The following is a 16,669-nucleotide window of genomic DNA, read 5'->3' on the forward strand; positions in this document are numbered from 1 at the left end:
TTTAGTACTGTTTTTTCTAGTTCTGTGAAGAATGATGATGGTATTTTGATAGGAATTGCATTGAATTTGTAAACTGCTTTTGGCAGTATGGTCATTTTCACAATATTGATTCTACTCATCCATGAGCATGGGATGTGTTTCCATTTGTGTCATCTATGATTTCTTTCAGCTGTGTTTTGTAGTTCTCCTTGTAGAGGCCTTTCACCTTTTTGGTTAGGTATATTCCTAAGTATTTTTTTGTATTTTTTTTTTTTTTGCAGCTATTGTAAAAGGAGTTGAGTTCTTGATTTGATCCTCAGCTTGGTTGCTGTTGCTATATAGGAGAGCTGCTGACTTGTGTACATTAATTTTGTATCCAGAAACTTTGCTGAATTCTTTCATCAGTTCCAGGAGCTTTGTGGAGGAGTCCTTAGGGTTTTCTAGATATACAATCATATCATCAGTAAACAGTGACAGTTTGACTTCCTCTTTACCAATTTGGTTTCCCTTTATTTATTTCTCTTGTCTGATTTTTCTAGCTAGGACTTCCAGCACTATGTTGAAGAGAACTGGTGAGAGTGGGAATCCTTATCTTGTTCCAGTTTTCAGAGGGAATGCTTTCGACTTTTCCCCATTCAGTATTACGTTTGTTGTGGATTCGTTATAGATGGCTTTTATTACATTGAGGTATGTCCCTTGTATGCCAATTTCACTAAGCGTTTTAATCATAAAGGGATGCTGGATTTTGTCAAATGATTTTACTGTGTTTACTGAGATGATCATGTGATTTTGTTTTTAATTCTGTTTATGTGGTGTATCGCATTTACTGACTTGGGTATGTTAAACAATCCCTGCATCCCAGGTATTAAACCCACTTGATCATTGTGGATTATCTTTTTGATATGTTATTGGATTCAGTTAGCTAGTATTTTGTTAAGGATTTTTATTTCTGTGTTCACCAGGGATATTGGTCTGTAGTTTTCTTTTTTTTGTCATGTCCTTTCCTGGTTTTGGTGTTAGGGTGATACTGGCTTCACAGAATGAATTAGGGAGGATTCCCTCTTTCTCTGTCTTGTGAAATGGTGTCAATAGGAGTGGCACCAATTTTTCTTTGAGTGTCTGGTATAATTCCGTTGTGGATCCCTGGCCCTGGAATTGTTGTTGGTAATTTTTTTTATAACCACTTCAATCTCACTGCTTGTTATTGGTCTGTTCAGGGTATCTAGTTCTTCCTGATTTAAGCTAGGAGGGTTGTATTTTCCAGGAATTTATTCATCTCTTCTAGGTTTTCTTTTTCTTTTTCTTTCTTTTCTTTTTTTTTGAGATGGAGTCTTGCTCTGTCGCCCAGGCTGGAGTGCAGTGGCAGGATCTTGGCTCACTGCAAGCTCTGCCTCCCAGGTTCACACCATTCTCCTGCCTCAGCCTCCCTAGTAGCTGGGAGCTGTTACAGGTGCCCACCACCATGCCCGGCTAATTTTTTTTTTTGTATTTTTAGTAGAGACGGGGTTTCACTGTGTTAGCCAGGATGGTCTCGATCTCCTGACCTCGTGATCCTCCCACCTCGGCCTCCCAAAGTGCTGGGATTACAGGTGTGAGCCACCGCTCCCGGCCCATCTCTTCTAGGTTTTCTAGTTTATGCATGTAATGGTGTTCATAGTAGATTTGACTGATCTTTTTCTGTGGTGTCAGTTGTATTATCTCCAGTTTCATTTCTAATTGAACTTATTTGGGTTTTATTCCTTCTTTTCTTGGTTATTCTTGGTTAATATAATGGTCTATCAATTTTATTTATCTTTTCAAAGAACCAGCTTCTTGTTTCATTCATATTTAAAACAATTTTTTTTGTTGTTTCAATTTCATTTAGTTCTGCTCTGATCTTGGTTATTTCCTTTCTTCTGCTGGGCTTAGGTTTGGTTTGTTCTTATTTCTCTAGTTCCTTAAGGTGTGACCTTAACTTATCTGTTGGTGCTCTTTCAGACTTTTTGATGTAGGCCTTTAGGACAATGAACTTTCCTCTTAGCACCACCTTTTGCTGTATCCCAGAGGTTTTGATAGGTTATGTCACTATTGTCATTCAGTTCAAATAATTTTTTTAATTTCCATCTTTCATTGTTGGCCCAATGATCATTCAGAAGCAGTTTATTTAATTTCCATGTATTTGCATGGTTTTGAAGATTCCTTTTGGAGTTAATTTTCACCTTATTCCACTGTGGTCTGAGAGAGTGTTTGACATAATTTTTTTTTAATTTATTGAGGCTCATTTTGTGGCCTATCATATGGTCTATCTTGTAGAAAGTTCCATGTGCTGATGAATAGAATGTATATTCTATGGTTGTTGGGTAGAATCTTCTGTATATATCTGCTAAGTCCATTTGTCCCAGGGTATAGTTTAAATCCATTTTGTTGTTGTTGTTATTGTTGTTGACTTTCTGTCTTGGTGACATATCTAGTGCAGTGGTATACTGAAGTCCCCCACTAGTATTGTGTTGCTGTCTGTCTCATTTCTTAGGTCTAGTAGTAATTGTTTTATAAATTTGAGAGTTCCAGTGTTAGGTACATGTATAATTAAGATTGTGATATTTTCCTATTGGACAAGGCCTTTTATCATTATATAATGTCCTTCTTTGTCTTTCTTAACTGCTGTTGCTTTAAAGTTTGTTTTGTCTGATATAAGAATAGCTACTCCTGCTCACTTTTGGTGTCCATTTGCATGGGGTGTCTTTTTTCACCCCTTTACCTTAAGTTTATGTGAGTCCATATGTCTTAGGTGAGTCTCTTAAAGGCAGCAGATGGTTGGTGAATTCTTACCCATTCTGCAATTCTGTATCTTTTAAGTGGAACATTTAGGCCATTTACATTCAACATTAGTATTGAAATGTGAGGTACCATTCCATTCATCATGCTATTTGTTGCCTGAATACCTTGATTTTATTTATTTAAGTATTTATTTATTTACTGTATTTTTGTTTTATAGGTCCTGTGAGGTTCATGCTTTAATGAAGCTCTGTTTTGTTGTGTTTCCAGGATTTGTTTCAAGATTTAGAGCTCTTCTCAGCAGCTCTTGTAGTGCTGGCTTGGTAGTGGCAAATTCTCTCAGCATTTGTTTGTCTAAAAAAGACTGTATCTTTCCTTCACTTATGAAGCCTAGCTTTTCTGGATACAAAATTCTTAGCTGATAATTATTTTTTTTAAGGAGGCTGAAGATAGGTCCCCAATCCCTTCTAGCTTATAGGATTTCTGCTTAGAAATCTGCTGTGAATCTGATAGGTTTTCTTTTGTATGTTACCTGGTGCTTTTGCCTCACAGCTCTTAAGATTCTTTCGTCTTGACTTCAGATAACCTGATGACTATGTGCCTAGGTGAAGATTTATTTATTTATTTATTTTGAGATGGTGTCTCGCTCTGCTGCCAGGCTGGAGTGCAGTGGCGCGATCTCAGCTCACTGCAACCTCTGCCTCCTGGCTTCAAGTGATTCTCTTGCCTCAGCCTCCTGAGTAGCTAGGACTACAGGCATGGCACCACGCCCAGCTAATTTTTGTATTTTTAGTAAAGATGGGGATTCACCATGTTGGCCAAGATGGTCTTGATCTCTTGACCTTGTGATCTGCCCACCTCACCCTCCCAAAGTGTTGAGATTACAGGCATAAGCCACCACACTCAGCTGCAATAATCGTTGTTTTTTTTTTTTTTTGAGATGGAGTCTTGCTCTGTCGCCAGGCTGGAGTGCAGTGGCACGATCTCAACTCACTGCAACCTCCACCTCTTGGGTTCAAGCAATTGCCCTGCATCAGCCTCCCACGTAGTTGGGGTTACAGGCATATGCCACCATGCCCAGCTAAATTTTTTTTTTTTTTTTTTGTATTTTAGTAGAGACAGGGTTTCACCATTTTGGCCAAGATGGTCTTGATCTCCTGACCTCATGATCCACCTCCCTCGGCCTCCCAAAGTGCTGGGATTACAGGCATGAGCCACTGTGCCTGGCCGTAATGCTATTTTTATGATGATTTTCCAAGTGTTCTTTGAGCTTCTTGTATATGGATGGCTAGATTTCTAGCAAGGCCAGGGAAGTTTTTTTTTTTTTTCAATTATTTCCCTAAATATGTTTTCCAAATTTTCAGGTTTTTCTTCTTCCTCAGGAACACCAATTATTCTTAGGTTTAGTCATTTAACATAATCCCAAACTGCTTGGAGGCTTTATTCACTTAAATTTTTTTCTTTTTTTTTGGATTGGATTACTTCGAAAACCTTGTCTTCAAGCTCTGAAGTTCTTTCTTCTGCTTGTTTTATTATATTGCTAAGACTTTCCAGTACATTTTGCTTTTCTCTAAGTGTGTTCTTTATTTCTTGAAGTTGTGACTGTTTTTAATTTATGCTATCTATTTCACTGAAGATTTCTACGCTCATATCTTGTGTCATTTTTTTGATATCCTTAAGTTGGATTTCACCTTTCTCTGGTGCCTCCTTGATTAGCTTAATAATCAAACTTCTGAATTCTTTTTCTGGCAGTTCAGGAATTTCTTCTTGGTTTGGATCCATTGCTGATGAGCTAGTGTGATTTTTGGAAGGTGTTAAAGAACCTTGTTTTGTCATAATACCAAAATTGTTTTTCTAGTTCCTTCTCTTTTGGGTGGGCTATGTCAGAGGAGAGATCTGGGGCTCAAGGCTGCTGTTCAGATTCTTATGTCCCACGGGGTGCTCCCTTGATGTAGTATTCTCCCCCTTTTCCTAGGGATGTGACTTCCTGAGAGCCAAACTGTAGTGATTATTATTACTTTTCTGGATCTAGCCACCAGAAGGGCTACCAGGCTCTGGGCTGGTACTGGGGGCTGTCTGCATAGAGTCCTGTGATGCAAACTGTCTTCAGTTCTCTCAGTCATGGATACCAGCACCTGTTCCAGTAGAGGTGGCAGGGGAGTGAAAGGAACTCTGTGAGGGTCCTTAGTTGTAGTTGTTTAATGCACTAGTTTGGTGCTGGTTGGCCTTCTGCTGAGAGGTGAAGCCAGCTGGACTTCCTGGGTCGAATGGGGACTTGGAGAACTTTTCTGTCTAGCTAAAGGATTGTAAACACACCAATCAGCGCTCTGTGTCTAGCTAAAGGTTTGTAAATGCACCAATCAACACTTTGTAAAAACAGACCAACCAGCACTCTGTAAAATGGGCCAATCAGCAGTATGTGGGTGGAGCCAAATAAGGGAATAAAAGCTGGCCACTCGAGCCAGCCTCCCCAACCTGGTCTGGTCCCCTTCCAGGCTGTGGAAACTTTGTTCTTTCGCTCTTTGCAATAAATCTTGCTGCTGCACTCTCTTTGGGTCTGCACTACCTTTATGAGCTGTAACACTCACCGCGAAGGTCTGTGGCTTCACTCCTGAAGTAAGCAAGACCTCGAACCCACCAGGAGGAAGAAACAACCCCGGACGCACCATCTTTTAGAGCTGTAACACTCACTGAGAAGGTCTGCGGCTTCACTCCTGAAGTCAGCAAGACCTCGAACCCACCAGGAGGAAGAAACTCTGGACACATCTGAACATCAGAGGAACAAACTCCGGACACACCATCTTTAAAAACTGTAATGCTCACCACAAGCATCTGCAGCTTCATTCTTGAAGTCAGCAAGACCAAGAACCCATTGGAAGGAACCAATTCCGGACACACTGCCGTGAGGTAGTGCTTTCATGAGAGCATCAGCTGTGGTATATAAGGGAGGATCAGGTGGTGGGTGGGACACTAGAACTTCCAAGAGAATATGAACTTTGTCTTCAGCTACCAGGGTGGGTAGGGAAGGACCATCAGGTGGGGGCAGGGTTAGGCATGTCTGAGCTCAGAGTCTTCTTGGGTGGGGCTTGTTGTGGCTCTGTGGGGAATGGGAGTGTGATTCCCAGGTTAATGGAGTTACCTTCCCAGGAGGATTATGGCTGCCTCTTCTGTGTCATGCAGGTTGTCAGGGAAGTGGGGGAAAGCTGGCAGTTACAGACCTCACCCAGCTCTCACACAACCCAACAAGCAAATCTCACTTCTACTGTGTTCCCCCAAAAAGCACCGAATTTTATTTCCAGGCAGTAGGGGAGCAGGATTGAGAACTTGCCCCAGGCTACTAGCCTCCCAGCAGAGAATGCAAGCCAGACTTTTGTGCCTCCCTACCTGTTAAGTCTGCACACCAGATTCACGCCCTTTCCTGAGTTCTGGACTGGAAAGTTTGTGTTCGGTTGGAATTGTTACTAAGTTCAGCTGGAGGTTTCCTTCTCCCTGTGGTCTTTTCCCAGTTCCTCGGGCAGCCCCTGTGAGACAAGTCAGAAATGGCTTCTCTGGGGACCCACAGAGACGACGGGGCTTTACCCTTTGCTTCCTCTACCCCTGTATTTCGCTCAGCTCTCTAAATTGTCTGAGCTCCAGGTAAGGTCAAATCCTTCTCCTGTGATCTAGACCTTCAGGTTCCCCAAGGGTGTGTGTTCAGGGGTGGACAATACTCCTTTCACACTTTTCACAGTTTGGGCATTCACAGTATGTGGGCTATCTTCTGGGTCATGCAGGAGCAATATACTTCCTTCAGAGGGTCTGTGGATTCTCTTGGCTTTCCTATTATATCCTTGCAGCAGTTCTTGGAGCAAAAGTTCACAATGCGAGTCTCCACATCCTGCTCTGTCCATCCAAGTGGGAGCTGCAAGTTTGTCCTGCCTCCTATCCACCATTTTTTCCTATTTTGTATTTTAAATTAAAACTCATTAGAATGTACACTCCATGAGGACAATAATTTTAATCCAGTTTTTTCACTGCTAAATACCTCAAAACTGTTACATGTGCTGCCATTATCATGGACGTTCTAAACATTTCTCATGAATGAATGTTGATATAGCACAGTGCTGATCTCACCACCTGCCACAAAGTAAAAACTCTCTAAATGTCAAATACTACTATTATAAGTAATACTATTCTATCATTGAGACAACTATGGCTCTGTATCTCTTTAAGGAGTGCAGTCTAGGCAACAACATATTTCAACATCAGGTATCTGTTATCTCATGTTCCTAAGTTCATCTTTTTACCTGATCAATATTAGTAAAGATCTATGGCCTCAAGTGAACTTTACTCTATGAATTTACATTTGGGAACTTAGGTTGAAAATTTACCTAGTATTATTTATTCTGCTGCTATAATGTATTATTTATTCTGCTGCTATTGTTGCCCTAATCAGTTATCATGCTCCTACTGGACTCTGACATGATAAGTAATGTCAATTAATATAGTTGTGTTATTTTAACATTATTTCAAAATATTTTAAGTGAAATATAAGACTCGTTACAAAAGGACTTAGACAGAGGTTATAAATTATTAACTTTTTCCTCAAGAGAAGTATTGTGTACTTAATGACAAGTTCCTAGTGCTTTAGAATTGTTAAAATCTTTGTGAAGCACACCACTGAAGATGAGGTTGAAAAACCTGACTTTTATCATCATATTGATAATCTCAGGAGAACTCTATGCAGAAGGTAAAATTAATTCTTAATATTCTTTATTCTCTAAAACATACAAATGGAGATTCTAATATTTATACAACTCAAGTTTTAATATACTCTTCTATTTTCATTATCAATTTTATAACATATTTTATAAATATAACTTTTTATAATATTTAGACCTTTTCCTTTGAGCAAAATTAGTAAAGTGTTCTTACAGTAGCATAAGTCAGAAAAACAAAACAAAACAAAAACCCTTGTATCTCTAGGGGGCATAGGAGACCAGGATCTAAATACTTCGAAAAGGTTTTCAGGTTAACAATATGTCCATTTCGAAGTCACATGTTAACTTTAATTCTAAATTTATGCTAGAATCCATTCCTAATACTGACAAAACTTGTACAATTTTAATTCTGTTAATAAGGTGAGAGTTTAATGTGGGAAATTTGAAAAGGAAATAGCCATAAATATTTTTTACTTTTGAGACTTTGATTTTTATCACAATGAATTATTCATTTGTTGGAGACATTAAGTAGTGATTAGTAGGTGAACCATATAATTGCTTGTACAAACAGGGACACTTAGAGAGTAAAAGAGGGGCTCTATTAATAATTGTTTGGGCAACACATGTAAATCAGGACTTTCCAAACAAACCAATACCTATGGACTCCCTATTAGAAAGCTTTATAGTCAGATTGCCCAATGTGTAAGATTAGTGTGCGAGTGGAAGTTAGGCAGTGTACATGGGTATGTTGTTCAGGAACATTATCAATATTATCAGGCCGTAAGATGAAGAATCCAGGGAGGACACTTAGCATTAGCAAGAGTGAACATACAAAGAAGGAAGCTACAGCAATAAAGCTTTTCTAAAATAAACATCTTAGGGAATTTGTTGAAATTAAATACATAAGTTTTAATTGTGTTTTAGTTGAATAGTTAACTATAAATTTTCTACCAAAACATCTATAATTAAAATTATAAAAGTGAAAGACAGAATTAATCTTATTTTATACTTTTAATTGTATAATAGGATGATTTTTGCATGAATTTCTTTTGATTTTATTTTTCTGTCTAAATAGGGAAATACCAGCAGATATAATTGTCCGTTATCTATACCCTAAAGACATTGCAATATTCTAGTTAATTTTCTAATTATTATAAGGTTATAATGCTATTTTACACAACAACAAAAAAAAGTAAGCTGCTTGAAGACCGAGACAATGATTTTATTTTTGCATGCTTCTCTCAACTCCCATTGTGCACTTCAGGGACAAGAATTGAATTAATTGTGTTTCTCATTTCATGGTATGCAAGTATTATTGGCCTATGAAAGGTCTCACTCTTGCTTTACTTACACATTTTATCCCCTTATTCCTAATCTTGAAGTCCATTTCCCCGGGGACCTACTACAATGTTTTAACATGTTACTCTAGCTCTCTCAACCACAAATAGCTCTGGAATGAATATTGTAATATAACCAACTTATCTTTCTGTAAGAATATCATCAGTCTGTATTCACTCACAGATAGCATTATTGAGTCTATTCTTGTACTTGATTTCTGTGAGTAATGAGAGATTACTTTTGCAGAATGGCAGTTTCGAAGTATATCATCTCTGAGAGAGGATGTAAATTGTTGCTCCTCATCATTCTCACCAACACCTCATATTGTCCATTTTTGTACTGGTTGCTACACGGTTATTCATAAAGTGATATCCCATTTTTATTTATTTACCATTCTCTGATCAGTAGTAAGTGTGTCCATCGCTTCATGTACTTTTTTTAATATGTTCAGACATCTGTGATTTCCTGGTTTATATGTGATTAGTATATTCCTCACATTTCTCATTAATTTTTTGTCAGGAATTCATATTCTCCAAGGCATTCCAGCTACCTTAACAAATAATGTGCCTATCCTGGTGGTGGAGGGAGATGTCCCAGGATAGAGAGTCTTTAAAGCCACAACCTAGGATTGTTGTGCAGAGAATACTTTGCTGCCCCTCCCTGACAAGCAACTGTGGCCCTCAGGGAAATTTCTTGTGTATTCACCATTGCACTGCTATTTTGGAAGACTCTTTTTATTGTAAATTCCTTTGGTGCTTGGGTGTGAAAAAATGGTGAGAATAATTCTCAAGGAATGGGGACTATCCAGCCCATGTTTTTCTGTCTGCTCCATCAGATGGTGGAAGTTTTGTTACTCATCATTCCACATCCATTTCCTTCAAACCTAGGCTAGCACTACTAGTATTTTATGTCTCATAGTAGCATTAAGGTATACAGTGATCAACCAAGGCATTGAAGCCGGAGTAATCACACTGGATCCAGGCCTTCTTCCATCCTTGACTGCCCATGTTTCTTCCCACTACAGCTCCTAGGATTGTTCAAGCATTTCTTTCTTTTAAGTGTTTTTATGATTTTAAGATCTTCAACATAAAGATATATTTTTAAAATATATGTTTTATTTGGAGTATAACATATCCAGAAAAATGCAAAAATCACAGGATACACTTATATAGTTTTTACAAAATTTTACACCATCCAGATCAAGATATAGAACAGTGATAGTACCCCAGAAATATGATCCTTCTAAGGCACTAAACCCCAAAGGTAACCATTCTGACTTCTATTATCATGGATTAGTTTGTTTTCTTTTAAAAAGTTATGCAAATGTATACATTAATTCATATGTGATTGGCTTCTTTCACTCAATATTATGTTTATGAGATTCACCATTTGTTCATTTCTGTTGTTGGATAATATTCCATTGTATGCATAGTCTAAAATGTGTTTATCTTTTCTGTTATTTATGGGCATTTAGATTGTTCCCAGTTTGGGACTATATGAATACTGCCGCTATAAGCATTTTTTTCCATGTCTTTTGGTATACAAATATATGCTTTTTTTAATGGGTAATATGGTTTGTACATGTTTTACCCCAATATATATTGCAAAGGTGTTCTCTCATAGAGTTTGGACTGATTTATACTTTCAGTTGTAGAAATACGCGAGTTCCAGTTTCTTCACTTCTTCACAATCATTGAGATAGCTTGTCTTTTTCATTTCAGCAGTTCTATTGGATATGCAGTACTATCTCATGGTGGTTTAAATTTTCATTTCCCTGATGACTAGTAATGCTAAGTACCAGGTCTCTAACCATTTAAATATCCTATTTTGCCAAGTTCTTGCCAAGTATTGCTTTGTTTTACTTGGTTGTCTGTTTTTTCTTTTAAATGCTATTTGTTTCAAAATTTTTTATGAGTTAGCATATGTTAAGGAGAAACTTTATCTATTCCTGAACTGTAGTGTCCAATACAGTGGCCATTAGCCACATATAGCTATTGGAGACAGTACTTAAAATGTCACTAGTTCAAGATCAGATGTTCTGTAAGTATAAATATGTAGTGGATTTTAAAGAGTTAGTAAGAAAAAAAAGAATGTAAAATATTTTCAATATATTGGGTTAAATAAAAACCTATTATTAAAACTAACTTCAATTGTTCCTTAGTATTTTTATGAATGTGACTATTAGAAATTTTTAAATTACATAAGTGACTTGCAATACATATCTATTAGGAAGTGCAGGCAGGGTGGAGTGGTTCAAGTCTTGTAATCCTAGTGCTTTGGGAGGCCAAAGCAGAAGGATCGTTTAAGACCAGGAGTTTGAGACCAGCGTGAGCAACAGAGTGAGACCCCTCATCTCTACAAAAAATAAAACAAAAATTAGCCAGATGTGGTGGCATGTGCCTGCAGTCCTAGCTACAGGAGAGGAGGCTTGCTTAAGCCCAGGAGCTCCTGGTGGCAGTGAGCTATATTTCAGCACTGCACTGAAGCTTGGATAACTGAGGAAGACTCAGTCTCTAGGAAGAAAAAAAAAAAGTACTGTTCTACGAAGTTATGCAAAGCTTCCCTGAAAAAGTGGTCTGCTAAATTTTATCATGACTGTTGGATGTTTAAAGTCATTTGCAGATCAATTACGATAAAAGGATTGCTTGAGTTGTCACAAAAGTACCTTAAAAATTTAAGTAAGAAAAATAAGTACTAGTTGAAGTGTCTCTAAAAACTTTTAGTTTGTATTGTCACCTGATTACAAATTTATGTTTTTAGATTTGTTTTTCCATTTTCAGCTTGACATTTACTCATTTCAGAAAAACCCTGTGGTTTTCCTCATGTGGAAAATGGAAGAATTGCCCAATATTACTATACTTTTAAAAGCTTTTACTTTCCAATGAGCATAGACAAAAAATTGTCATTTTTCTGCTTGGCTGGTTATACCACTGAAAGTGGAAGACAAGAAGAGCAAACCACGTGTACAACAGAAGGCTGGTCTCCAGAGCCAAGGTGCTTCAGTAAGTCAGCTGGATATGTCACTCAATGTTTCAATACTCAAAGAAATTTGTATATAGAAATAGGGGTCCAATAAAAATGGAAAGCGGTTAAACCTTTTAGTAGATAAGAACAAAATCACTAGCAATCTATCTTTCTACAAAATGAAGGCATAATTTGAAATCCGGTAAATAATGCTTTTACATTAAAATGCTATTTTCTGTATCTGTTTTTAATAATACTCTGTTGAAGGGAATAGGGTAATAACTGAAATTATTTATCATATTGCAAGGCAAAGAGAGGTAATTTACTTTAAGTAACAAGAAACTTATTTTGATAATTAAGCATAGGATGCCAGAAAAATGCTTGAAACTCTGGCCTCTGGAAGGGCAAGATTGTTACTCTAATGCTTTCTCATTTGTAAGACTCATCTCTCTTCGTGTGCCAACTTCTCTCATGATACCCATTGAAAAATGTGTTTTTCAATTTTGAATTGAAAGTTTGAGTTCAAAGTTGTGAGAAGGTAATCTAATTGACTCATTTCATTATTTTATATCAGGCTACACTATCATCAAACTATCAATGATCTTCCACTAGGGCAGGCGACCCAGAGTAAGGGGCTTTGGTTGAGCCAGTTTCGTTTAAAAGAGGATGTTGAATATGGCTATTGTGGTTGATATATCTAGTAAACCTATCTAGAAGTAGATGTGGTAGGGGTAGAGATTACTATAAGAACTAAAATTAGTAAATACAAAGAGAGTCAGTGTTACATTGAATCCATTTTCAAAAAAATTATGCAGATATTTCCAAAATGAAATCGCTAATAATAACATTATACTTTCGGCTTAATTTTACGATTTAGTAAAAGACAAGCTTAGTTTCATCATTAAGTTAAATAATTTTTTTCCCATAGAAAAATGCACTAAGCCTGACCTGAGTAATGGCTACATCTCTGATGTAAAGTTATTGTATAAAATTCAAGAGAACATGCGTTATGGTTGCGCTTCAGGGTACAAAACCACTGGAGGGAAGGATGAAGAAGTGGTTCAATGTCTCTCTGATGGATGGTCTTCTCAACCAACCTGTAGGAAAGAACATGGTATAAGAATCATTTCCTAAAACTGAAGATAAGTGCTTGTCAAGCTTACATTGAATATATTGAAGCTTATATTGATATCTATTATTTAATAGAATTTATTTTTCATTATGTCTACAATGCAGGAAGTTGATATTACATTGCTTTTCTCAAGTACTAGGTGATTCCTTAATCCAAATGTTCTCAATCCCTACAACCCACCTACACCAATAGTTCCTACTTTGCATCGATAAAAGGAATTGGAATGGAATAAAATGAAAGAAGCTTTTTCTTTATATGTCACTATTTCCTTTATTACAGAAGAATTTAAGATCATGTACATTATTTTATATTGTGAACCAATGTCAGATATACTTAAAAATAGTTCAATAATTTAAATATATGTATACTTTGTTAGTAAGTTGTTTAAATTGTAAAAATGCATAGACAGCACATACTTTCACAATTGCTACTGCACAAGCCTTTAGTTGAATTTTGGCCTTTGGTCAAGCACTTGTAGACCAGAATTTTAAAAACCAAAACTGGTAGAGTTAGGTCACAAGGTGTATGAAGAAGAGAATAGAGGCAAAGAAAAATTGGGGCTATTTTTCAATTTTGCTAAGAGTTGATTTTACCATATATTCTTAAGATTTGTGAAAACATATTTTGAGATTTTTTATAATCTAGGTTATTAAAAAAGTTTATAAAATAAATAATTTTTATAATTTTAGAAACGTGTTTGGCTCCTGAATTACATAATGGAAATTATTCCACAACACAGAAAACATTCAAAGTGAAGGACAAAGTACAATACGAATGTGCTACTGGCTACTACACAGCTGGAGGAAAGAAGACAGAGGAGGTAGAATGTCTCACATACGGATGGTCTCTCACACCAAAATGTACCAGTAGGTTCCCTCATTTGGAATAAAATCTACTCTCACTCTGAAAGCTTTTTCTCATAGAGAAGTGTATGTAAGTTGTCATGCTCATTATGTTTCATCTTTTCATACATTTTTGCCTTTATTTTTAATTATGTTGATAGCAGTCTTTGATAATTAAAGCTCTCAAGTAGAATAAATTCATTTTAGCTCACAGAATTAAATTAGAATAAGCCTAATGATATTTAACAAATATATAAAATGAATTCATAAGCTTTTTGGCAAATTTAATTTCTATTCTAGTTATGTCATGTAAATAGTGCATTTTGTTGTAGCAGAAAAAATAAACATTTGTTTGTAATTTTATTCATTCTTTTATTTGCAGAATTAAAGTGCTCTTCTTTAAGATTAATTGAAAATGGTTATTTTCATCCTGTAAAGCAAACCTATGAAGAAGGAGATGTCGTTCAGTTTTTCTGTCATGAAAATTATTATCTAAGTGGATCTGATTTAATTCAATGCTATAACTTTGGTTGGTACCCAGAATCTCCTGTATGCGAAGGTAAATTTTTAAATTTAATACTCACAAAATGCCGTGTCTTTATCAGCTTTAATCTCTATTAGCTCTGACAAAATTCCTGTGGTCATATCTATTTTTTTTCCTGAGTCCTATTTTTAAAATAAATATTATCTTTTAAATCAGTGCTATTTTCAGCAATCTTTAATATATCCCACCTGAATAAATCTTGTTTTGTCTTAGTTTGTAAATGACTATATCTTTTAAATTTATTATTTAAAAATATCTATTATACATTTTAAATCCCTTATTATAACGAATAACTTTTCTTATTGGGAATTATTAGAACTAATTACCCCAATCTGGCAGCTTTGCAAGGATATTTTCTCTTAATTTGCCACATATTTCCAGATGTAAAAATTAATCTCCAAAATAGTGAGGTAGAAAGCAGAGAAAGCAGGAAAAGCAGAAGAATAATGCCCAGAAGTGAAAATGGGAAAAGAGGTCATCTTGTAAAAGCTGCCCAAAAATGTAATATCTATGGTCACATTTCTATTACTGGAAGTGTCCAAACAGGTAATGCAATTACCTGTCAGAAGACATCCATTGTTATTTAAACAAACCTACAATTTAATATGAGGAGGTTCCTATCTAGCAGAAGATATGAAAACAGTAATTGCAGATATGAAAAAAATAATTGCTATAATGTGACAAATGGTACAATCAACTCAGGTACAAAGTGCAGGAATAAACATTAGAGATTCTGATTGGTATGCTGTGGAATAGCATTCACAGAAGTGATGGATAATATCTAAGTTGGGTCTTAAGAGATAAGTAGCAGTTTTGAGAATTGGGAGGATAGGGTGAGGCAAAGGGTTTGATAGTCATTTTTTATTTTCTGTAATATGGGATATAATGTCTATTGACAGGCAGGTGAAAGACATGAAGGTAGAACTTGGAGGAAAGTGGTGAAGATTTGGAACAGGTGCTAGGGGAAACAAATGAGGGCTCTGACCATGGGTATGCAATGGGATTGCCAGAACTATCATAATTCCCTAAATGCACTGTACAGTAACTTTAAAGATTTTATGATTTTTCATTTGTGCTCGACATCCTTGGTATAGTAGTAGAGAAGTAGATTTTTTAAGCAAATTTTTTTAAAGCCTATTATTCCTTATTTATTTTTTATTTTTTTGAGATGGAATCCTGCTGTGTCGCCTAAGCTAGAGTGCAGTGGCACGATCTCAGCTAACTGCAACCTCCACCTCCCAGGTTCAAGTGATTCTCCTGCCTCAGCCTCCTGAGTAGCTGGGACTACAGGTGTCGGCCACCATGCCCAGCTAATTTTTTTGTGTTTTTAGTAGAGACAGGGTTTTGCCATGTTGGTCAGGCTGGTCTTGAACTCCTGACCTCAGGTGATCAGCCTGCCTCGGCCTCTCAAAGTGCTATTTCAAAAATAAATGGCAGACCTACTTAAGGCCTTTTATACCCTTCTCCTCTTCCAAATTAGCCAGCATGACAACATGCCTGTTTTTTCCGGTAAACAGTCATTAGGCATACAATAGGCAGTGTTGTGGGCTGAATTATATCTCTCTTACTCCTCCCAAAATATAGCCGCATTCTAATACTGGGAACCATTAAACGTTACCTTACACGGTAAAAGACACTTTGAGGTTAACAATCTTAAGGTAGGAATATTATCTGAAATTATCTATCCAGACTCTAAATATAATCACAAATGCTTTTATAAAAGGGAGGCAGAGGGAGATTGACTGCAGAAGAGGAAGCAGGAGATGTGACAATGGAAGCCACAGGTTGAAATGTTTTGAGGAAGGGGTTGTGAGCCAAGGAATACAGGTAATTTCAAGAAGCTAGAAAGGCAAAGTAGCCGATTCTCCTCCAAAGCCTCCAGCAGGAATGCAGCTCTCCTGATATCTCAGTTTTAGTCCAGTGAAACTGACTCTGGACTTCTGGCCTCTAGGACTGTTGGAGGATAAATTTGTGCTGTTTTAAGCCACTAAATTGTAATTCATCAAAGCAGCAATAGGAAAGTAGTGTGGTTGGTATTTTAGAGCAGGAGACTTTAATTTAGACAGACGTGGGTTCAAGAACAGATCTGCTGCATGCTATTAATTTATTTACTTCATAAGTTTTAGTTTGTCTATAACATGGGAGAAATAATAGTTCCTACTTAATAAAGTTATTTTAGGACTAAAAGAGGTAATGAATGTAAAATGCCTGCTATGTTAGTATTCTATTGGTGCGTAACAATGTCACCACAAACTCAGCAGCTTAAAACAACACAAAGAAATTATTTCCCATTGGGTGTAGGTTGGGAGTCTGGGTGCGGCTTAACCAGCTCCTTGCATCGATGGCTATCAAAGCTGCAATCAAGATGTTAGCTGGACTGCAGTCTCATCTGAGGCTTGACTGGGCAAGACTTCTT

General features: G+C 36.7%; 1 protein-coding gene across 1 annotated transcript in view; it reads left to right on the forward strand.

Moving 5' to 3' along the window:
* Window positions 1–7,361: 7,361 nt before the first annotated feature.
* F13B (coagulation factor XIII B chain) overlaps window positions 7,362–16,669 on the forward strand; it is a 28,615-nt gene continuing 19,307 nt past the window's right edge. Inside the window, exons 1-5 of the mRNA XM_004028091.4 lie at window positions 7,362–7,462; window positions 11,573–11,773; window positions 12,664–12,849; window positions 13,557–13,733; window positions 14,092–14,268. Of these exons, the coding sequence (XP_004028140.1) occupies window positions 7,399–7,462; window positions 11,573–11,773; window positions 12,664–12,849; window positions 13,557–13,733; window positions 14,092–14,268 (805 nt within the window). The 5' untranslated portion in view covers window positions 7,362–7,398. The remainder of the gene's footprint in view (window positions 7,463–11,572; window positions 11,774–12,663; window positions 12,850–13,556; window positions 13,734–14,091; window positions 14,269–16,669) is intronic.

The sequence above is a fragment of the Gorilla gorilla genome, chromosome 1, assembly GCF_029281585.2.
Source record: "Gorilla gorilla gorilla isolate KB3781 chromosome 1, NHGRI_mGorGor1-v2.1_pri, whole genome shotgun sequence".
NCBI classification, from domain to species: Eukaryota; Metazoa; Chordata; class Mammalia; order Primates; family Hominidae; genus Gorilla; species Gorilla gorilla.